This window comes from Malaya genurostris, chromosome 2 (assembly GCF_030247185.1).
Source record: "Malaya genurostris strain Urasoe2022 chromosome 2, Malgen_1.1, whole genome shotgun sequence".
NCBI lineage: Eukaryota > Metazoa > Arthropoda > Insecta > Diptera > Culicidae > Malaya > Malaya genurostris.
Genome location: NC_080571.1, coordinates 16,117,472 through 16,142,416, shown reverse-complemented (window position 1 = coordinate 16,142,416; position 24,945 = coordinate 16,117,472). Strand labels below are relative to the sequence as shown.

The following is a 24,945-nucleotide window of genomic DNA, read 5'->3' as shown; positions in this document are numbered from 1 at the left end:
ATAAAGATGGTGGACAGGGACGGGGATCGAGAGGATTGGGTGGAAAAAAACGGGAAATTGAAATCGGCAATTCACTAGCCACCCTGAAATTTTGAAGTTTAAGTCACTTATACCGCTTATATCACCGGAATCGCAAGTGACAGCCATTTGAACTTCAAACTTGATGAATACGTAGTACCATTGAAAAGTGTCTAAGTTTGTTGAGATCGGTTTAGCCATGTTCGAGAAAATTGAGCGGTAAAAAATAAAGTGCGCTTTGTCGGTAACTTCACTTATACCATCATATTTCCGGAACCAGAAGTCACAGCTATTTGATCTTCGAACTTGATCAATAGCCCAAAAGTAGTTTTCAAATGAACCCAAGTTTGTTGAAATCGGTTCAACCATCATTGAGAAAATAAAGCAATATAGGAATCTAGTATCAAATACGGAAATAATAAACAATGCAATATTTCCTTAAACTATTTTTCGGAATGGGTTAAACTTCCGTTCCGTTCGTAAACCTTTTGGGTGAAAAGTAAACCGTCAACTTATATTCTTCGATTGTTCGAATTTCAATCGCAAAAAAAAAATGAAAATTCACATAAGAATAAACATTCCTATGTATTTTGACAGCTTCATTCGAAAACATCATCGTTTGAACTACAGCGCTATCTACTTGTCGAACTGTCGTTAGAAGACCAATGGGGATCTCCGAGGCACCGTTCGAAAGTCGATTTTTCCATCAATGCTATTACGTTTCTATAGAGAAAGTCTAAATTGTTTGAATGATACTGTGCCGATGTCTTCCATCGACAGGCATTATCACACCACTATGTAGATTAAGAATAGGTATATGGATGCAAATCTCAATTTTTTAGAAGAACTTTCAAAGTAATACCCTATTCCACTTATCCCACTCAGACAAGACAATGCGTATTTTACGGCATCCTCTCATTGATTTGGTTACTGGTCAACTATGTTTGATGCCGACTAGATTTCCATAAATTTCGATGTATTTGCGTCCTGTCTCGACTAGACTACTGCAAATATTGCCCAATCAAGTTCGACTAGTTCGAGTTAATTCGATTTCCTCTCTTGACAGATTTGCATTCGCATATTGACTGTCTGAGGAGAGCAACATTCTTGTGGCTGCATTTGTAATAATATCGTTACTTTTTTTGAGTTAACATGAGAAACAAATATTAGTTTAGTTTTTGGTATAAACAAGCACTGGGGCAACAACTGCCTAATTCGGATTGCCTCTAGATAGGAATGCATCCTCGCACGTCCGCATGACGTGTCTCGACGGGTAGGCACCGTCGCGGCTGAGGGTGCAGAGCAGCTAAACGCCAACCGATTCGGATATATTGTTTCAAAAATAGCACACCGCGCAGACACAGATATTTAAAGCGACATGACTCAAGTCGCCTGCGCTAGGCCAGGTGTTGGCAAGCGGGACCGATGTGGAATGTAGCCGTTTGTTTTAGTCACGTAAACGATGCTGGGATCTAAACTCAACCAAGAACAAAAAAAAAACAAGAAAAATCATGAACACCAATTCCGGTGAAAGTGGTTGTTGTTTATTCTATAACCTACCAAAAATCCTACACGGAATCGTTGGAGTCGAAAAACAAAAGCGAAACCCCCTTTCCATGTGTGAAACTCATCATGCATAAACTGCGGATTGCGTTTATCGTAAATCAAACTGACTGACTCATGCTTATGCTTTCTAACGGAAACTGCTTATTCACAGGTTGCACGAAGAGATCGAACAATTTTACGCTCACATGATACCGACACCGACGGAGCATGCCCTGCGGGTGCAGGTGGTCGCCCGGATAGAGGCAATCGTGTTGAATCTCTGGCCAATGGCACGGGTAGAAATGTTCGGTTCCTTCCGTACCGGGTTGTATCTGCCCACTAGCGATATTGGTAAGTGCAAAATCGTTTAACTATGCCCGGGAAAGCGAACTAAATTTTCTTCCATAATCTATAGATCTGGTCGTTATTGGACGGTGGGATAAACTTCCGCTGCGCACTCTGGAGATTGAGCTGATAAACCGTGGCATTGCCGAATCGATGTCGGTTCGTGTTCTGGATAAGGCATCGGTTCCCATTGTTAAGCTGACCGACCGGGAAACCCAGGTCAAGGTCGATATCTCATTCAACATGCAATCCGGTGTTCAGTCTGCCGAATTGATTAAGGATTTCAAGCGGAAGTATCCGGTGCTGGCGAAACTCGTGTTGGTGTTGAAGCAATTCCTGTTGCAAAGAGATCTGAATGAAGTGTTCACCGGTGGTATCTCGTCTTACTCGCTAATCCTAATGTGTATCAGCTTTCTGCAGCTGCACCCCCGAGCCAATCTGAATCAGACTACCAATCTTGGGGTGTTGCTGTTGGAGTTTCTGGAACTGTACGGTAGAAAGTTCAATTATATGAAGACTGGTAAGTTTAAGTGAATATTTGGAGAGATAAAGATAGCATTAACATTGCGTTTGCTTCCCAGGAATAAGTGTTAAAAGTGGTGGTCGGTATATACCAAAAGAGGAACTGCAACGTGAGATGATAGATGGCCATAGACCCAGCTTGCTGTGCATTGAAGACCCCTTGACGCCCGGGAATGACATCGGACGATCGTCTTACGGTAAGCATCCAAACTGGTTACCTTCAATGCTAAATTAATACAATGTATTCCCCGCTCTAACAGGTGCTCTCCAAGTGAAACAAGCCTTCGAGTATGCGTACATCGTGCTGATGCAGGCCGTCTCACCGCTAAACAAATTTCTCAATGACTGCAACCGGCAAAGTATCCTAGGGCGAATAATCCGAGTCACCGACGAAGTGATCGATTATCGGAAGTGGATCAAGGAAACCTTTGAATCAAGACTGATAGCGGCCCAGACGATTGTGCCTACCATACTGAACGATCCGCTGAACCCGCATATTCCATTACACCTCCAGCCGCAGCAGCAACTGCAACCGGGCCAGCAGCAGCACCCGCAGATGGTTTACACGCGACGGCGGAACAGTTTATCCAGCGTGGACACCTCGGAAGAAAGCATGGACAGCGATGGGGACTCGAACTCGGTTTCGCGAGACATATCACCGACGAGCATAAACCGATCACCGGAGCTGGTTCACGATATGCACCATCCGAACAGCCACACAACCGGCGGAGGTGGTGGTGGCGGCGGTACGGTGGTGGTGCTTACCTCACATATGCCCCCGCAGCATCCGCACGAGGTGCTCATCGAGGAGAACAATGTGATCAACTTGGCGATGGCCCAGCAGCAGGCTCTGGATGGTATCAACGAGAATCAGATGATCAGTTATAATGTAAGTAAGATTCAACGGGAGGGTATAAGTAAAGCCATATAACTAACTCCGAACTGGAACTGTTGCATTTTGTTTATGTCGAAGTGCAGTTTTCCGTCGGCAATGTTTCAATTTCGCTTTCGATCACTACTCTCTGCTCTTCATGAAGTCAATAACAATTGACCTTAGTTGTTTTTCAAACAAACACTTTTTCTTGTCCAAACATTTTTTTTCAGTTCCTTTTTTCGAAAACTAAACTGAGCTAAAAATCATAATCATTCAAGAATCCAATGAAACTTAATTTTGCGAGAAGATTTCACAGAACACTCTGTCGCTAGACATAGAGGCTTCCATGTAAATTGCTAGTCACATACAATAGTTAGCTGGCTACTCGGCAATGTTGCCATAAAGGACAGGGTCCGCCATGTAACTTTTTTTTAAACATGCAATAAAACACAAAAGGGTTCATCCGATTTCAAAATTTATTTTTTCATATTAAAGTACAATCCTTCCGGCTAATTGTGGAATAAAATTTCATTCAAATGGCTGCTTCGGCTGGCCTTGCAGTACGCCATACGGTCGGTCCAGTTTTTTAGTACATTTTCGATTGTATGCAGCTTTATTTCAGCTATGGCTGCACGAATGTTGTTCTTCAAGGCTTGAATTGTCTCTGGCTTGTCCACATAACACTTATCTTTGACAGCCCCCCAAAGATAATAGTCTAACGGCGTCAAATCACAGCTCCAAGGCGGCCAAACGACATCCGAATTTCGACTGATAATTCGATCATCGAAGACTGTGCCCAGAAGATCGATCGTAACTTTGGCTGTGTGGCACGGAGCGCCGTCTTGTTGGAACCAAATGGTGTCCAAGTCTTCCTCGTCGCTAATCATGGTGCGGTAGCGCTCGCCATTGACCGTGGCGGCGGCTCCTGCCTCATTTTCGAAGAAAAACGACCCAATGATGCCGTCAAACCAAAATCCGCACCAAACCGTCACTCTCTGAGGATGTATCGGCTTCTCCATGATAACGTGTGGGTTTTCCGTCCCCCAGATGCGACAATTTTGATTACTAACATACCCGCCGAGATGAAAATGTGCCTTCCCATTTTCATAAAGCTTGCTAGAATTGGAACAAAGACAATTGCCTGTATTTCAGTTATTTATTATTGAATTCAAGATCTTTTTTTTATGCAAATGTAGAGTTTTCTTCATACTTTTAAGAAAAAATACGGATAAAATTATTCGTCACGGTTTCGAAGGAATTCTCGAATTTTTCCTGTAACACGGTTCATTAGGCGGCGCACACATTCTTCATCCATTGTTTTAGCTATCTTATTCCACCAGGTCGTCATCTGATTGATGTCTTTGACAACCTTTCCCTTTGCCTTGAGTCTCCTCTTCATGTTTGCCCAGTATTTCTCACTAGGGCGGAACTGCGGGCAGTTGGGTGGGTTAAAGTTTTTCGGAACAAACTGGACCCCTTTCTCTGCATACCATTCTTGAACGACTTTGCTGTAATGACAGCTTGCCAAATCTTGCCAAAACATTACGGGATGGTCGTGGGATCGAATGAACGGCAAACGTTTTTGGAGACACTCTTTTTGGTATAGTTCCGATGTCATTGTCTTATTTGTAACGAAAACTTTCGTTTTTTGCCACAACTGCAAATGCCCTACCAAATCATAAATTTTCTTGCAAATTTGTCGGCAAAAACAAATTTAAATTTGACTGGAACATCCCCCGAGCCGTTGCCAAGTAAAATTTTTGACCTGAGATTTGCACGAAGTCAGCCTTGCCATAGGCTCCATCGTCCATCAGAAGACACCCGTCGAACTTGGTCAGCACCTGGTCATATAGTTTCCGAGCACGAATGTTGACCACACTATTCTGTTTTATGGTCCGATTTGGCTGTTTGCTAGCTCGATACGACTTGATTCCTTCCCGGAGTCGAGTTCTCCTCACGGTACTATGAGCAGCACCGAATTTTCTGGCCAAATCACGGTTCGACAGATTAGGATTCCTCTTAATCGTCTTCAAAATCTTATCACGCAGATTCCGGTCGACATTTCTACTCCGACGATTGGCTTGAGGCTTCCGAATCGTCGTCAATGTTTCCTTATACCTTTTGATAAAGCGCCATACGGTATTTCTGGACAATTTCAGCTGTTTAGCTAGCCTAGATGCAGACCACAATGGATTTTCCAAATAACTGCACAATTTTTGTCGTGAATACGACTTACTTTACTATGGGGCGCCTTTTCAAAATTAGCCATATGGAAGAAAGGGCAGAACTTAATCGTGAATATCTCGACTTTTATTAATGGCAGGAACATAATTCTTTCACTATTTCATCAAAAATATGATCAGGAATTTAGGATAATATTTTGAACAGTGTGAGATAACCACAAACAACCCAAAAATTAAGATTTCTGAAAATTTTAAAATAACGCGGAAAACTCTTTTCTTTTGCTTGGGTTTTTCGCGCAAGGACGACGATTTTTAGGTAGTCAGGCACATATCTTCGACTGAACGTTTTAAAAGGGGAACCGTGGTCGAAAATCGATCAATTTTTCTTGTGCGTTGGATGAAAGCAGACGTCGGGACGAGAAGACGTATTCAAACAGCGGCATCGAAGAGCGCACCTTCTGCGTGGTTAAAAACCTCAAACGCCCAGGTCGTAGTTCTGATTTGCCTTCCGGTCGTCAAAGCGAGAAGACGCATTAGGTAGCGCTTCGCCGTGGTCACGGGAGTTCGCTGCCTATCCCGGGGTTTCATGCACTTTACCCAAAATTGTGAGAAAACGGGGAAGAAAACGGAAATTCCAAGAACATACGATTCTAGATAAATAATTTTTCTATCGATTCGTATATAAATTGTGCCTGATAAACGTTTTTATCGAAAGATTTCGTGCGAGTTATAAAAATAAATGAGTTTTTCCTTATTTTTTCGCACGCACACAATGTCCACGCATGCATTGGGGTGTGCAAAATGCTACATGCGGTAGACGCTAACAACATTTCTTTTGTTTTCGTTGTCCGTTCTCTCTGCGTAAACGTTGAATATAGATGAGTAGAAAATGTAAGTAAGTGTTACTACTTTGTAAAATAATGTCTATTCATGTTTCAGTAGAACCAGAAATCAGTAATGATTTTCATCACTACTAGCTTTGACGCTTTGTTGAAAACGTAGCACATCCCTACATATGCGAGTTGTTTATAGCGAGAAAAGGAAAAAAGAAAACAAAATGTTTAACAAAACTCCCACGAAATCTCGCGAAAGAAAAGCTTTCTAACTAATATTTTTCGCCAAATGCATAGTAAAATCATTTACCTACAATCGTATGTTTTTGATTTTTCGTGAATCGGCTTAGTATTGGAGAAATTTGCAATTTAGGGTGAAATTTCGGCGACAAAGCAAGAGGAAGTAGTGAGTTGTCTCGCTTCGACCTGACCACGGCGAAGCGCTACCTTAAACCAGTTTCGCATCATTTGGCACTACGAGCAAATGTGTCGGTTTGTACGCAAAGCTAGTTTCAATTCAAGCAAGAATGCTTGCATCAGCTGCTGGTGGTTTGCATTGGAGAGAAAGAAAACAAGAAACGAACAGTGGACAACATTATATAAAATCAGCTGTTCTGATGGCTCTAAATGTTATCTGAAGAACTATTAAGATTACTTCTTTGCAAATCGAAGGTATAAATCATCAGTTTAGTGAAAATCCAAAATAATTTGATTTGCTTTGTGCACTTTTCGCTGTGCGAAAATCGTTCGAGATAAATTTTCTTAACTGTGCTAAATATCGTAGAGAATTCCACAATTTGGTCCTTCTAAAAGGCAGAAATGAATCCTGTACAGCATCTTGATAGTTTCTTTCAATGAAATATGCAAATTCGAAATGAGATAATCGACGTCAAAAATCGTTTAAAATTTTAGTAGTGAAAAGGGGGAAAGTTTCGCAATTCACACAATCGATCAACTATCAATTCGAATTCGAAAGTGTAAAAAAATCGGGTCAGTTTTATTCGTATTCACGACATCCAGTTATGTCTCTGACATTACACACATGTACTTTTTCCCTTCTTTTGGCTTCCATATTGATTGTTTACAAAGTACAGTCGATTTGCAGAATGTCAAAAATCATACGTGAAACTGACAAAATTCCCGACACGTGGGTGCCAAGAACTTCCAAATCCGTCCACCAGGAACGCCACAATATGAGCAAAAGTTTATTCCAATTCCAAATGAATCTAGCTTTACGTAATTTTCGCACACATTCCGCAACATTACCATGATTTTCAAAGTAAAACTGCACTATTTTTACGCGCTCCTCAAGCGTATACACAACCATTTTCGTTCAGCGGAAGGATAAAACTAAGTTTCTGTCAAATCAGAAGTGACATTAAGGTTACCAATGTCGAAATAACCGCTAGTTAAAAAAAAAGTTAGATGGCGGACCCTGTACAATGAGGTTTTCGTTTCATCAACCCTAAACAAATTGTGTAGTTCAGAGTCCAACAATCCAACAGCATCATATCTTTGCTTTTTACAGTCTCATTCGAAAATAATCGCATCCAAAACAAACGAAGAGAGAGGCGTTGTTTTTGTCTCTCTCTGTCTGTGTCTGTGTCTGTCTCACTTCAACAAAAAAGAGTATCAATGCCAACGTCACTAGTTTCCCTACAGGACGAAACCAAAATTTCATTTACATGGAAATTTAGTCGAATTTCAATTCTCATTCTTTCATTTCGTCTGTAGAGTATGCCTATAGAGGGAGTCTAAAACATGATAAATCAATCTTATTAAACTCGAGAACATCTTTGGAAACCAAAACTACTATAGATACAAGCACACATGGATAAAAGTCATTGTGTATCGTTTTCTTGTCATTATCGATTCGCGAAGCTTTGAAGTTGAATATCGATACTGCACAGTATATGATTTTCACTGAAAACCGAAAATGACTGAACGGGGTCAATGATAGGCAGAACACAATTTTGAAACTACTATTCCGCTTTTGTCATTGACTGAGCAAGAATTTCGTTTTCAAAATTGGCAAGCGGAGCGGAGTGGCATTTTTTTACGTCATTTTCTTGTTAGATGATTATGTTTCCGAAGAGTTTCTGGTCTCCACTGGACTTCCACAAGGAAGTCACCTGGTTCATTTTATCGTCCTACTTTACTTCAATGCCGTAAATTTTTCAATGATATAAAGTGAACTTTAAATTTAGAAACGAAAGACTCCACTGGCGTACTCGAACCCTTTTTTAATGTTTCGAATGTCACTTACCACAGGAGAATTTGTAGCAATTTGGAAGCGTTACATCATCGGGACTCAACATGGTTTTATGCCGAAACTCTCTTCGATTACTAACCTTCTGATGTTTACATCTAAAATGCTCAACTACCTGTCAAAATGTGCCGACAAAGACTGATATTCACCGATCTCTCACCTGCATTTGATAGGATTAATCACAATATTGCAGTAGCTAAATTGGATTGAGTCTTGTCGTTAAGTTAGATGATTATGTTTCGGAAGAGTTTCTCGTCTCCTCTTGACTTCCACAAGGAAGCCACCTGGTTCATTTTAACTTCCTACTTTATTTCAATGCCGTAAATTTTTCGATGATATGAAGTAAAATAGCAGACATCAGAATGATACTCGAATCATTAAACCTTATATCCGCACTGAGCGAGATATCAAATATGAGACTGCATTCAAGACAGTTTCTTCCACGCACACAGACTTGTAAATATTATACCATATGACCGTTATGCCAAATGGCTCAGTGCTAAACGGGATAATCCCCACTTAATCGTATTGTAGTTGCAGGGTTGTTACGGTCGCGCCGATTTCGCGGTTTTCGCGATTTTCGCGGATTTAGCGCGGTCTCTCAGATTTTGATGCAATGGCGCGGTTTTCAAGAAACATCATTTCACATTTGTGAAATATTTGTTCGAAAATAAAGTTCTTTGCTTGTGACTGGTTCTAGCAAATGTTTTCTTCAGTGGACAATATTTCGATTTTGTTCTCTCCGATCTCGAGTGGTACAAATTACTATTCTAGCAGAGTGGTTACCAGGAATTACAAAAACTTTTTGATATATATGACAGCGTCTTCCCATTCCAATGCGGACATCGAAAGAAGATTTTCGCACTCAAGGATATGTCTGATTTTTTTTTTTTATTCATTAATAATATATTTAAAGGCACACTGCTAATGCTCTAAGATGCCAAGAGTATTTTTTTATCTTGATTAACGACTAACTTAAAACTAGGGTATTATCATTAGGGTAGTGACGTATTCCGGTCGCAATGGTCGATTCTGGCAGATTCAGTTGCAGTTGCAGTTGGCGATCGGCAATGGTCGATGGATTGAATGTAATACGAGTGTCTTCCAGATGACGATTCTACGTGGGTCCGCGAGAAACACCCCCAGGCCACGGATACCCGTCGGGTGGTCCGCATGTTGGTCATCGATTGGAGCAGTTTTCCGTGGACGATGATGGTGATGTTACCTAAGAGATTGAAAGAAACATGGAGAAGTAATTTTGTGGAAAACGGAGTGAAAAAAGGGAGTATGGGAACGAATGACTGAATACGACAAAGATCTAATTAGTTGACATCGAGATGGTGGAGAAACGGAGGAAAAGGGAACGAAAAAATTAGTGACAGCAAAAAGATCTTGTTATTTTCGACAGAGATGGTGGACAGACTAGGGATTGGGAGAATCGGGCGAATGTTAGTCTCGAACCTATAGGTGAAGATTATTCTTAGCCTCGACAAGAGAGAGGATATTACGAGTTACACTTGTATATTAATGTGTTTAAGGTACTGGTATATTAGAAGCATATATAAACTATCCCGACTCGCCAACACATCCCGAACCGGAACCTCAGGCGGTCTACCTCGGGCCCTAAGGGATTCCAGTAGCTGCGACCTGACGTCACGATACTCTACGCACGACCACACGACATGCTCGATGTCCTGATAACCGTCGCCACAGGTGCAGAGACCGCTCTCCGCGAGCCCAATACGCCGGAGATGTGCGTTGAAGGTGTAGTGATTTGACATGAGCCGCGACATAACACGAATGAAATCGCGACTCACGTTCATCCCCCTGAACCAAGGTTTCGTCGATACCTTAGGGATAATGGAGTGTAGCCATCGTCCCAGTTCGTCATTGCTCCATGAAGTTTGCCAACTTTCGAGAGTTTTCTGACGAGAGATTCTGAAAAATTCATTGAAGCATATTGGTCTTTCATAAATATCACCTTCTAATGCGCCCACTTTAGCCAATGAGTCTGCCTGTTCATTGCCTGGAATGGAACAATGCGAAGGGACCCAGACTAACGATATTGAATAAGACCGTCCAGATAAAGTTCTCAAATGTTCCCGTATTTTCCCCAGGAAATATGGGGGATACTTTCCTGGCTTCATTGCCCGAAGAGCTTCTATTGAGCTTAGACTGTCCGTGACAATGAAGTAATGGTCTTTGGGCAAGGTTTCAATGATCTCAAGAGTGTACTGAATGGCAGCTAGTTCTGCGACGTAAACTGAAGCTGGATCACTGAGTTTGTAAGAAGCGGTGATGTTTTGATTGAAGATGCCGAAGCCTGTGGACTCGTTGATGTATGATCCGTCAGTGTAGAATATCTTTTCACAGTTGACTGTTCTGAATTTGTTATAAAAAATATTGGGGGCCACTTGAGGGCGTACGTGATCCGGAATTCCACGAATCTCTTCTCTCATGGATGTGTCGAAAAATACAGTGGAATCAGAAGTATCCAAGAATAGGACACGGTTGGGCACAAACGAAGAAGGGTTAATATTCTGAGCCATGTAATCAAAATACAAGGACATAAAACGGGTCTGAGAATTGAGCTCGACAAGCCTTTCGAAGTTTTCAATCACCTTCGGATTCAAGATTTCGCATCGGATTAGCAATCGATATGAGAGATCTCAGAATCGGTTTTTCAACGGTAAGACGCCCGCCAACACTTCGAGACTCATCGTATGAGTTGACTGCATGCAACCTAAGGAAATACGCAAGCAACGATACTGGATTCTTTCCAGCTTGATGAAATGAGTGTTCGCCGCGGATCGGAAGCAAAAGCATCCATATTCCATAACGGACAATATCGTTGTTTGGTACAACCTGATCAGGTCTCCTGGATGGGCACCCCACCACGATCCGGTTATCGTACGAAGAAAGTTGATTCTCCGTTGGCATTTTTGTTTCAGATATCTAATGTGACATCCCCAGGTGCCTTTGGAGTCGAACCAGACCCCGAGATATTTAAATGTGAAGACCTGAGCTATGGTTTCACCCCCTAGTTGAAGCTGTAATTGTGCTGGTTCTCGCTTCCTTGAAAATACAACTAGCTCAGTTTTCTCCGTAGAGAACTCGATACCCATTTGAAGAGCCCATGTCGACAAGTTGTCGAGGGTATCTTGTAATGGTCCTTGGAGATCGGCAGCTTTGGGTCCTATAATAGACACAACGCTGTCGTCGGCAAGTTGTCTTAGCGTGCAAGATGTGTTGATACATTCATCAATATTGCTTACGTAAAAATTGTATAAAAGGGGGCTTAAACATGAGCCCTGAGGAAGACCCATGTAACTGAATCGTATTGTCGACAAATCACCATGCGCGAAATACATGTGTTTCTCGGACAATAGATTATACAAAAAGTTATTCAAAATTGGTGAAAGACCATGCTGATGCAACTTCTCAGATAGGATGTTTATGGAAACTGAGTCAAAGGCCCCCTTGATGTCGAGGAAAACTGACGCCATTTGTTCTTTACGAGCAAATGCCATTTGAATTTCTGTTGAGAGCAACGCAAGACAATCGTTCGTTCCTTTGCCCCTGCGGAAACCAAATTGTGTATCTGAAAGCAAGCCATTAGTCTCCACCCAATTGTCAAGACGAAAGAGAATCATTTTTTCGAACAATTTCCGGATGCAGGAAAGCATAGCAATCGGCCGATACGAATTGTGATCGGAGGCTGGTTTTCCTGGTTTTTGGATGGCGATCACTCGCACTTGTCTCCAGTCGTGTGGGACAATATTACCCGTAAGAAACTTGTTAAATAAATTCAACAAGCGCCTTTTCGCAGGGTCAGGGAGATTTTTCAACAAGTTGAATTTAATTCTGTCTAGCCCCGGGGCTTTATTGTTACACGACAAGAGTGCGAGTGAGAACTCTACCATCGAAAACGGTGTTTCGTTTGTATTTGATGTCGCGGCGCGGGTGGTCTTCTGTTCCGGAACAGAGTCTGGGCATACTTTTTTAGCGAAATCGAATATCCAGCGGTTGGAATATTCCTCGCTTTCATTCGTGGCGTTTTGGTTGCGCATTCGTCGGGCTGTGTTCCAAAGAGTGCTCATCGATGTTTCTTTTGATAATCCTTCAACAAACCGTCGCCAATAACCAAGTTTCTTTGCTTTGACTAAGTTCTTCATTTGCTTGTCTAACGCCGCGTAATTCCGATAATTATCGGGTGTTCCATTTTTTCTGAACTTTTTGAACGCTAAAGATCTTTCCGCGTTCAGTGATGAGCACTCTTTGTCCCACCACAGGTTAGGAGGACGGATGTTGGTTTTCGCGCCAGGTACACGTTTCGTCTGAGCTTGAGTCGCGGTGTCGAGAATCAAGTCAGCCAACAACGTGTACTCCTCCTCCGGAGGAAGTTCTTGTGTTGATTCTAGTTTCTCAGATATCGAATTTGCGTAGTATTTCCAATCAATATTTCGTGTGAGGTCATACGAAAAATTGATTGTCTCCGATGGTCTTAATCCGTAGGCGATTGAAATTACGATAGGTAGATGGTCGCTACCGTGGGGATCGGGGATCACCTTCCACGTGCAATCCAACCGTAGCGAGGTCGAGCATAAGGATAAATCCAGCGCGCTTGGTCTTGCTGGTGGTGCGGGAATCCGTGTCATTTCTCCGGTATTCAAAATAGTCATATTGAAGTTATCGCAAAGATCATAGATCGCGGTTGATCTGTTGTCATCATGAAGACAACCCCATCCCGCACCGTGAGAGTTAAAGTCTCCTAAAACTAACGTCGGTGCGGGAAGAAGTTGCATGATACTGCTGAGCCAGTGGTACCCAACTGAGGCTCTAGGGGGAATGTAGATGGAAGCAATGCAAAGGTCCTTGCCTTTCATTGTGACATGACATGCGACAACTTCAATACCTGGTATCGATGGGAGGTTAATTCGATAGAAGGAGTAGCACTTTTTGATCCCCAAAAGTACTCCTCCGTAGGGATCGTCTCGATCCAGGCGAATAATGTTAAAATCGTGGAAGTTCAGGGAAACATCAGAAGTTAGCCAAGTTTCGCACAATGCAAATGCGTCACATTTCAGATTATTCACAAGAATTTTAAAAGAATCTATTTTTGGGATGATACTTCTACAATTCCACTGTAAAACAGTGATTGAATCCGTGACCTCGGTGGATGAGTTAGCCATCGAAGGATACGATCGCTGAAAGAAGGGGCCATTTTGCAGTCAACTGCTTCAAAAAAGTTCTAACTGTAGGTATCAAAGCCATAAACAGGCTTTTAAGGGGATCAGAGATATTGAAGGTGGTAAAAATCCAGTCCACAACATCAGAGAATTTTATGAGCCCAGCACCCAGCTGATTCTCTGTTGGGTTTTCAGGGGCACTTGGGGATTTTGGTGTCCCGGAAAGTGGTGGGAATTCCTTCTCAGAATTGAGTTTTCCGAAACCAGGAACTTTTTGCTTCGGAGCTTTTTCTCCACTACTCCTAAATATAAATGTTGGAGGCCCATCGGAAGACATCTTCGAACCCTTACTTGGGAGCTTATGAGAGGATTTGTTTACTCTTTTTCTAAAGCTATGAGGGACCGCCGAAGATGTACCTTCCAATGGGTCGTCAAACTCGCTCTCGTCAGTTGACAAGCAGGTATAGATGTTCGTTGATTGTTTAGGGGGTGTGGCAGTCTTGAGCATGTCAGCAAAGGAACGCTTGGAGTGTTCCTTCAGGGAACGCTTCATGTTATCCTTGCGCATTTTGTACGCAGGACATGCCATTAGGTCATGCGGACCCTCCTTACAGTAAAGACACTTTTCAGTGCGTTTACCGCAAGAGCCATCCGCATGAGACCCCCCACAGTTAGCACAACGGAGTTTATTGCAGCAATGGGATGTTGTGTGTCCCAGTTGCTTGCAGTTGGTGCAGTTCATTAAACGCGGAACAAAAAGACGAACAGGGAGGCGCACTCGGTCCAGGAGGACGTAGTTAGGTAAAGCCGAGCCAGCGAAGGTCACCCGATACGAGTCTGATTGGGGATATGATTTGGTACCATCCCCCGCGATCGACACTGAATGCAATCGCTTGCAATCCAGTATCTTTACGGTCTTAAGTAAGGGGTTTTTAAAGCAACCCATCCCGTACTTAAGAACGTCTTCGCATGTCAAACTGGCATCGGTGACCACGCCGTCAATCTCGACTTCACGAGCGGGGATGTACACACGATATTCCCGCGTAAAAAGCTCGCATTGAACGATCTCGTTAGCCTGTTTTGCACTGGTTAACGAGACCCTAAGCTTGTCTGGGCGCACCTTGTCGATACTCTTAACGGTAGAGTATCGCTTTGACAGTTCTCTCGATAATTGAAGAGTGTTCAATTTTTTTCCATTTAATTTGGGCCGGAAATAAACCGTATACGGTCCGGCCGGGAGTGCAAGTCCGTCGGGATAATTTTTAACGCGGGGTTTGTTGCTATTAGCAGTTGTATCCATTTCATTATCTGGTGGATCAGGATTATGTTTCTCAATGTTTATCATGACACGGAATTGTATCCGTGCGGGTAAGAGATCTGGGGTACTATCAGGTAATTTAAACGACAGATAAAATAGGAAAAGAGAATATTACTTATCTTAAACAATAGCCACCAATGCCTGGCCTTGGTTAATCGGTGTGCTCCGTAGCAAAGCTCGGCCGCTGGGGCCACGCGTTGATTGAATTGTAACTGTGCCCGTGTGCAAAAAAACCTCTAGGAGGAAAAAAGCACACAGCACCGGGTCACGGCACCACTCCAAACGTTCGATCACTATTTAAAGTCTACAGACTTGCACTAGCACTTGAAATCGCCTAACGGTATTGTTTCTATTGTTTCGTGTTTGTCTGGTACACTGCTCACAGTAACAAAAGATTAATCTTTGATTGACCTTGAAGCGGATTAGCACGGCTATATACACACTTGCTCTACCACGAATTAGCATCCGAACGGTACGACGGTCGCGTTAGGAATCGATATGTCTGATTGAAGATATCGTCTCAGTGAAAACACATTCAATAATGCAAATAACGTAATAAATGGAATGTTATTCTTCGATAATATGGTCATAAATTTTGTGTGGGTTAAAAATCGCATTCTTAAAGCAAAATTTGGACGACAGGCTTACGAAGCGAAGTTGGATAAAAAATTAAACGAAGAAGAAAAAATTTAAAAATTAAAACGTTCATCTATTGCTGGATCTGGCCGGGATTCTATCCGCGGTGATAAAAAAATGTTCTAATAGTTTGTTAGTTCCACTATCAAACATTTTCAATTGTTCTTGGCGTTCTGAAAATTTTCCTGAAATATTGAAAAAAATCCTATGTGAACAAGGGTATAGTATCCAACTACCGTGGAATTGGTGCTTTGTGCGCTGTATCGAAGCTGTTTGAAATTATAGTTCTGGATCTTATAACGCATAGTTGCTCTGACTGCATATCTGAGACTTAGTATGAATTCATGCCAAAGCGTTCAACTTCCACAAATTTAGTAACCTACACTCCCTTCATCATACCTTCTTTACAAGCACGTTTACAAGTAGATTTTATATACAGCGATTTCGCTGCTGCGTTCAACAAAATAAATAATCACATAGCGATCTCCAAGTTAAGTATACTGCGATTTAACGGATCACTTTTGAATTGGCATCGATCATATCTAACTGGTCATGAAATGATAGTGAAAATAGGAGACTGTGCAGCCTCACCATTTGCTGTTACCTCTGGAGTTCTGAAAAGGAAGTCATCTTGGACCGTTTCTAATTTTATTGTATCTCAACGATCTAAACTTTTCCATCAAGATCTATAGTTTCATTTTCATATAATCAAATCTGCAGCAGACTCAGTGTTCGTACAAGAATAGTTGGATAATTTAACTAATTGATGTAACATCAACAAAATGGTTTTAAAAGCTACTAAATTCTCCGTCGTCTCTTTTAGTCGCAAAAAGTCTGTATTCAAGTTCGACTATAAGATTTCACAAACTGTTTTCGAACGTGCCTCGTCTGTTAAGGTGGTCTTCTGGATTCCATGTTAAATGTTAAGGAGCACATAGAGTTTACTATCTCCAAAGCCTCTGAGCTATTAGGATTTATTTTCTGCGTTACTTAAAAAATCTCTGATGTACATTGCTTGCAAGCTCTGTATTGCGCTTTAGTTCGTTCAACTCCCGAATATGCTGTTGTTATCTGGTCACCAAAACGATACCCAACGTCTTTCCGGCGTCTTCCATTGAAATCAGTGTCGGTGATTGCCGAAAATTTGACAGAAGCTGCTATATTGCTAACTATATTGTATACAACATTTTCAATCCGGTAGAAGATGCTACAAGAACTCGAATCTCTCAATGCATGAACCGCGAGAGAATTTTTCTACATTTCTTCGTTCCACTTCATACTCTGAGTATTTCACGGCTCTTAAAAAAATTACAGTCTGATAATGATCGTTGCTGTGTGGAATTTCCCAAGAGAGCATCGCAAGTTGACAATTCTCGGTTAATTTTTCAAAAGGGCATATAAGCAAGTGACAGTTTCTCTTTGTTTACTTTCTCTTCTATTAATTACCAAGCGGTTTCCACGTTTATCACACAACTCTTTGCATGAAATGATACCCGAAACATTCGACTTTCAAACAGAATAGTGATATCAAAGAAAATCTTTTTAATCACATCACAATAATCGAAAGAGAGAGTGATTAAAGAGAAACTGTCACTTGCTTATACGCCCTTTTGAAAAATTACCCGAGAATTATCGCAGAAAATCGAATCGATGATTCAACTTGATGATTCTCATACTAGATTGCAATATTTCAAAACCCTTGTGTGGAGCATTCACAGACATTTTCGTAGACACAACTTATACAAAGGTTATATGCACATAGTTAGAATAAGCGGCAATAGTAAAATGATTCTATCGCAATTATCAACTGCCTGTATAGAATCGGATCGCAAAACGAGAATAAGCGACCGTTTGTTGCTTCAGAGAGAATCCCCACAGCAGCGTGCTAACCTTTGATTCTCAGAAATGACATCGAGAGAAATTCGCACTAGCACTGGTGTCTATTCTATGTTAAATGAGCCATGCCGGGTTTTTGTTGTTGCGATGATATTCGTCTCTCTTTGATGGCACTGATTCAATCGTGTGAAGAGTTGCTGGCGAGCGTTCTTTGATACGATAAAAGCCATCCTTAATTGAAATATACTTTAAATTTTGTGGCAGACCTACTTCAGTCGCGAATCGATTGCTTCGAGCTATTGCAATGTTACAAAAATTTATTTATTTATTTATTTATTTATTTACAATCAACAGACACAATTTGGTCCTAATGATAATTCCTAATAATATTCAGAAAATTTGTACGTATTCTGCTCCGTGACACATTAAAATCATACCCAGATGAAACACGGTTGAACGATCTCTGTAAACCAATAATAGAACCGTTTGCGCCATAGTTGGTACGTCGTATAGGAAGTCGAAAAAAAAGCACTGTTGCGGAGAGCTCTGGGTCGCACATTAATATTAATTTCGTTGAGCAAAACGGGACATTCGATCCTATCGTTGAATGTATCTGCTATTATCAAAGCGCGTGATAATTCTCGTCGCACTTGTAATGTGTCGAGACCCATTAATAACCCGCGACTTTCATAACTAGGTAGTTGATGAGGCATTCAGCGAAGAGCGAAGCGAACAAATCTGCGCTGTATTCTCTCAATTCTATGAGCACCGTTCAGGTAGCATGGGTTCCAAACTGCCGAGCAATATTCGAGAGTTGAACGAACAAGCGAGCAGTAAAGCGATTTTAGACAGTGTATGTCTGTAAAGTGCTTAGTTATTCTCATTAGGAATCCTAAGCTACGGGAAGCTTTAGCTACAATGTAACTGATGTGATGCTTGAATGTAAGTTGTTCATCGAGATGGACGCCAAGATCCTTAACGCTAGTCGATCTTCCAATCAAGGATCCATCCAGAAAGTGTTCGACATGCAATGGCACTTTTCTCCTCGTGAACGTAATGGCCGAGCACTTGTCTGGATTTACAATCATACGGTTAACTTTACACCAATCTGCGAAGATTAACAATTGCCGCTGTTATGATGTGATAGATCTTGACATCATCAGCAAACGATAAGCGAGGACCTTCCAAGGAAAAATTGACATCATTGAAGTACAGTAAAAATATTAACGGTCCTAGATGACTTCCCTGTGGTATTCCGGATGATGCGAGGAACTCTCCGGAAGTATGATCGTCAATTTTAACTGCTAAACGACGATTCCTTAGATACGACTGCAACCAACGAAGAATGTTAGAACTGAATCCAATTCTGTCCAACTTAGCAACCGTGATGTCGTGGTTGATTATATCGAAAGCGGAGGAAAGATCTGTGTAGATAACGTCCGTTTGTAAACCGTTAGACATTGCATCAAACACATAAGACAAAAACGATAGTAAGTTTGTGGTTGTTGAGCGGTTAGGCATGAAACCGTGTTGAGTATCGACGATATATTGCTTGCAGTGATTGAAAATTGGTGTCAGTATAACCTTATCGAACGGCTTTGGTGTAGCGCTGAGGGAAGTGATACCGCGGTAGTTGTTTATATCCTTTATCGCCTTTCTTGTGGGCTGGGAACATAAAGGAAGCTTTCCATAAATTGGGGAAAACTTCTGTAGCGAGAGACATTCGAAATAATTTGCAGAGGGGAGCGATTACAATTAGACATTCGACGTCGAAATCTTCGAGCTATTTTTTTTCTTCAGATTCCCTATGTTAGAACTAATTATGAATATAACGAGTTCATTGCAAGCATGTGCAACATATTTAACAAATGTTTCAGTTATTTCGACTTTCATTTATCAAGTAATGTTATTTAAGCAAATGTACCATTCGGCTGATTGCGATCTCTTATGCAAAAGATGAGGAGGTTTTATGCCTGCTGGAGAACAAGTTTGACAGAAACTAACTCCAGTGTCCGTTTCACTGCTCCAAATAAAAGAATAAAATAAGAGGAGCAAAAGGAAGACATTCAGAGTAAAATTCGACAACAGGAGAAGGCGCTGTCTCAGAAAACAAAAGCTAATCAGAAGGTGATAAATATTTGAAACTGAAATTAAAAAGAGTAAATCAGATCATCCTGATGTGGTCTACCTTAAAATTCTTCTTACCAAGACGAAAAAGCTTGCCAAAAATATGTTGAAGCAAAAAAAAATGTCTTCGTTGAAATCTGTTTAACTTCTTTCAAAATCACAATTGTAAGCAATTTTATTTTTAATTTAACATTTTCGTACATGCGGACTTATTTGTTGTGTTTATATGACAAATTTATGCAGATTTTTAAATTATATTTAAGTGGATTTTTAAGATTTTTTTTAATAATGCGGAAAATAAATCCTAATAATAGCCAGAGGCTTTGGAGATAGTAAACTCTATGTGCTCCTTAACATTTAACTTGGAATCCAGAAGACCACCCAGGTCCTAAACAGACGATGCGCGTTCGAAAACAGTTTGTGAGATCTTATTTCAGTGGATTTTCAAGTTTTGCGGAAAGCATAACCTGCATAAAAATAGTGGTGTACTGCTTCGCTCGAATATTGCGCGTTTTAGTTTTCGACATCGCCCGGATTTCGCGCGTTTGGATTTTAGAATTTTTCGTAACAACCCTCTGTAGTTGACATCGACAGAATCAATTACATTCCACAACATCAAATCATTAAAAGTTAATGCAGTTAATGAAGTAACTCCCACTAATATCGAACCTCTTTTGTGTACCTTTACAGATGAACAACCGACGCAGTGCGTCCTCGCCGCATCAGATAGTCAGCGGTGCCAAGAATGCCCCGATGAACATTTACACTCCACGCAGCAGCTCGGAGCGCATTGCTCTGAGTGGAAGCGGCGGTACTGTCGTTGTTAGTGCCAACAATAATAACAACAACAACAACAGCGGGAGCAACAACAGTAACCAGCAATCTACCGGTGGTAATACCCTGGTGCGACATAACAGCAAACATCGCCGGGCGGTGATCGGTCTGCTCGGGCACTACATGATCAATCCGAACAACAACATGAGCTTGATCAACTTGACCGGTAGCAGTAACAAGGAGGACAATATGCACCAAGGCAGTAACAGTAGCGGACCGGGTAAGGAATCGAAACAGCAAACACCGAGCCAACCGCTGTATAGCATGAGCAAAAAGACGTCACAACAGGTGGTTAGTGCAGCATCGTCCTCTTCCAAGCGCAAAAAAACTATCTCACCGACCGATAAGAAGGGTGGCCCACTGGGAGGTAGCGGTGGTGGTGGTGGTAGCAACAGTGGCAGCGGCATGGATAGCCGATGATAGCATACAAGGCATCAGCATTGTGCACGGTATGTGCATTACTGCTTCTAGGGATTGAAGAATCTGGCCGCCAAATCCAGAGTGTTACCCGTTTTTTCGCAATCGGCGTTATCGAATTTTGTCAGTAGGCTACTAGAGATCCGCTAGTACGTGTGTATACACCTTTGCTGGAACCATCCGAGAAGAGTATAGTGATGCAACTATATCATATACAGTTAAGTGTGAAAAGCCAGATAAGAGAAGTATTGTGTTTTTTTTTTGCGGAAATTCTCTGCCATAGACAGCATCATTTCGATCTTACTTTTTTGTGTCAGTGTACATCCGCTACTTTCACCGTTATAGAGAGTACTGATCTTACTGCGAATAGCAAAACTCAACCATTTCCGCGCGTGTTGTCACTGCCCACAAAAGACGAACGGACGTTTATCCCGGTTAGAAGAAAAACCGAAAAAAAATCCTGGTCAGACTAAAGAGAATAGACCTTCATAATACCAGTTATTTAGCTAGTAGCACTAAAATATTAAGGCTCATATGCGCGTGATAGCAACGTGTGATTATTGTTTAGCATGTACCCATCTAAAGTCACATCCCCATTTTCACTCAAAACGTTAGAATCCACACACACACACACACACACACACACACACACACACACACACACACACACACACACACACCTACACACAAACAGACACTCGCTCACGGAATAGATTAACGAACATACTGTGCAGCAAGAAAAGATCATGTCCTGCCCCAAACACTCGTCATTCTTTGCCGCCGCCATTTGCGGCAACATTCAGTGGATCGATCATAGCGATAGATTTAGAAGAAAGCGAAGAAAAACAAAATAAGCGTTTTGTATGAATACTTGTTTTAGAGAAGAGATCATGAGCTGCAGGCGAATTTAGTCCAAGTTTTCGAACTACATGCAGTTGTCTCCGGAAACAGCAGAATGGAGGAGCAAAGTTCGCGATATAGTTTAATAGTTTTTATGATGAAAAAAGTATGAGAACTTTTTGCACGAAAATGGAGCTTAAGACGTAATAGTAATAATAATAATAATGATGATGATGATGATGATGATGATAGTGTATTGAAATCAAAAAAAAAAAACATTAACAGAGAAAGTATAACAGTCGGAAGCAGACTTCGGTAGGACATATATTATTTAGTGGATCGGTATTTCCGGAGCAATGTAAGTATTTATTTGTGTTTTTTTTAAGTTATCATGTATAATTGAATCGGTGGAATGATGTTTAGTGGAAAAGTTACAACTGTCGATGTTTTATCTGTTGTTAGAGGGAACAATAAACCCAATTCTGTGTGTTTTCATATGACTTCCAAACAAACCGTCAGCTTTGCGAGTGCCAAATCAAACTCAGTCTCAGTTTCGGTTTACTAGTTCCATCAACCGGGCGTTCGTTCGAACAAGACGCATACACACTACGCATAATTTTTCCACTAAATACCATGGATCTCACCTCATTCAAATGTGCAATAAATTACTTGCAATCCTTTTCGAAATGTGTGTATACCAGTTGAAGAAAATAGAAGCCCTTGCGCATAATTAACTACCAGGCGAACATGCACGGGTGTATTTTTTTCAAGAAGTTTACATCTGCTTCCAATCACGGTTGTTTGTATGTATAAATCCACAGGAAATGAAAAGATATTTGATTCTTACCAATTAACGGAACATGTTAAAAATCAAGCTCCGAAGCAACCATCCATAGAGAGGCTTTCAATTTGTTGAGTTTGCCGCTTCCTGTGAGCACAGGTGAAATAATCAGCTACCCTTATTAAGCTCGTTGAGATGAACTATTTATCTATATATGTACATGATTTTGCTAGACGTGTAATGTGTATTTTATTAAATGCTTACATACGTATAAACATTTACATAAAAAAATACATTTTTAAGTAGAATTCCAAACTATATTTTTCGTATGTCAAACAATAAGTAGCAGTTATTTGAATAAGCGCAAAAGTGATTTTGGTCGAGATAAGAGTAGTGCGTTTCATCAAACCGATGCGATCAACCAAATCAACAGTGAAGCAATTATCATTGTTGTTATTATTACTACGATCCTCAAGTAACATCTAAATAGGAAACTAAGAATAGGAACAGTGTGGACAATTCCACTTCAGACGTCGACCCACGACAGTTGGTTTTGTTTTTTTTTTCTTCCTAATTTCGCATCCAATTAACAGTGATATCCAAGCGGCTTTGCGAGATCCAAACATTACTTACTCATCATTATGAATCGATACGGCGCTTGCAAAAAAAAAAACATCAATCGTAGCTCATTTTCAGGTAGCATCATCTTCCTCACACGATAGAGTGATAATGATAAGAACTATTTTTTCAACACAAAACCATAACAGCAACAGCTTGAACCGTATCGGCGTACAGCAGGCGAGAGTGGGAGTGGCTGGGGTTACGAAACGAGGGAAAAAAACGATGAAAAACAGTCATTTTGAGTACAAAGTCTTTAATTCAATAGTGGAAATGAAAATTTAGAGCCCTGTAATTTATCTGTAACATAATATTTAAACTAAAGTAAATCAAACAAAAAACAGTAAAAAAAATGTAAATAAACAGAAGAGAAAAAAAACGAAAACTACATGGCAGTTCAGCCATAAACACAAAAACAAATACGCTTTAAAGTTTTTTTGTGTTGTACTAAAACAACCGAAAATATTCCAAAATCAGAGATTTTAAATGACAACCGACCGACTGAAACCTTATTAGAGATTCTATTTTCGAAACATTTATGAGATTCTATTTTCGGTCATTAGTATTGTGAGGTTATCAAACAACCTATTACCATTAGTTTTACGTTTCGTCTTTGACTCATCAGTGCAGAGCAGTTCAAATTGAACTGTTTAGTGCTAAACTCGGCAGTTCAATTCGAACCGCTAAGCAGACGTTTCTGCTTTCTGCTACTTACAGAACCCTTTTTGTTTTGCAACGGAGTGCAATGTCTTTTCTGACGTGCCGAACGAAAACGTGTTTTCGACTATTTCTGGCCGATGCAGGTTTGGTCATTTAGCACTAAGCAGTTCAATTTGAACTGCTCTGCACTGATGAGTCAAAGACGAAACGTAAAACTAATAAAAATGGTTATGTGCCCTAGCACAAAATTTGGTTAACCCCTAAATAACCTATTACCAGCTTTGAAACGAGTTCAAGCCTTTCGAAATCGATTCTTTCATCTCCGAGAAATTTTGTTGCATTGAAAACCACTGCGATTTTTCGGTTACATCACATCTCTTGAACCAAAAATGTTCGCCATTACCCATCCAAATTTGATTGACATAAGCCTAAGTTTATCGAAATAGAACAAAATGATTACTCGACAATGGACTGAAGTCGTGCTTCGAAGCGGAACGAGTGCATGGGTCGGAAAGATTACGATGCTGGGTTTCTGGGATTGTCATAGTATACTTTTGGAGGATTACCTCAGTACAAGTATTAGCGTGTATTAACACTCCAAATACCAAGCCTCAAAAAAAGTTGGAACGGTAACTTTGAGCTGTCATAGCTCGGCTGTTTTTCAACGAATCTCAATAAATTTTACACCCTCGTATTTTGTGAAGTTCGTAGATTGATTCAAAAACGTTGTAGGAGATGATTGGTGAATAAAAACCAATGAAAATTTGATTTTTCCCGTTCCAGGTTTTTTTCACGCGTCCAATATGCCCTATCTGCTTTCCTATTTTCTTCCCTTTGGCATAAACGTCGCATAGAAAATATTGAATACTTCAACTTTACCGAGTCATAACTTTGTTGTTAGTCAACCGATCTGCACTGAAGAAAACGAATAATAGGGTTGTCTACCCAAAGTTATAATGAAAACTGTAGATAGATGACCTAAGAAAAGGTGAGACTTTTTACAATGATTGTAAATATCTCGAAATTCAAAGCGATGACCTATGTATTTTTACACATCATTCAATTTCTAGTGATACCAGCTACAATTTTCGCTTAACTAC

General features: G+C 40.8%; 1 protein-coding gene across 4 annotated transcripts in view; it reads left to right on the top strand.

Moving 5' to 3' along the window:
• Window positions 1-23,148, top strand: part of LOC131426971 (non-canonical poly(A) RNA polymerase protein Trf4-1-like) — a 58,925-nt gene extending 35,777 nt beyond the window's left edge. For all 4 annotated transcript variants that reach the window (XM_058589801.1, XM_058589803.1, XM_058589804.1 and 1 more), the window contains exons 3-7: window positions 1,736-1,914; window positions 1,979-2,428; window positions 2,490-2,627; window positions 2,691-3,319; window positions 20,386-23,148. In XM_058589801.1, the coding sequence (XP_058445784.1) occupies window positions 1,736-1,914; window positions 1,979-2,428; window positions 2,490-2,627; window positions 2,691-3,319; window positions 20,386-20,949 (1,960 nt within the window). In that variant the 3' untranslated portion in view covers window positions 20,950-23,148. The remainder of the gene's footprint in view (window positions 1-1,735; window positions 1,915-1,978; window positions 2,429-2,489; window positions 2,628-2,690; window positions 3,320-20,385) is intronic.
• The last annotated feature ends 1,797 nt before the right edge of the window (window positions 23,149-24,945 follow it).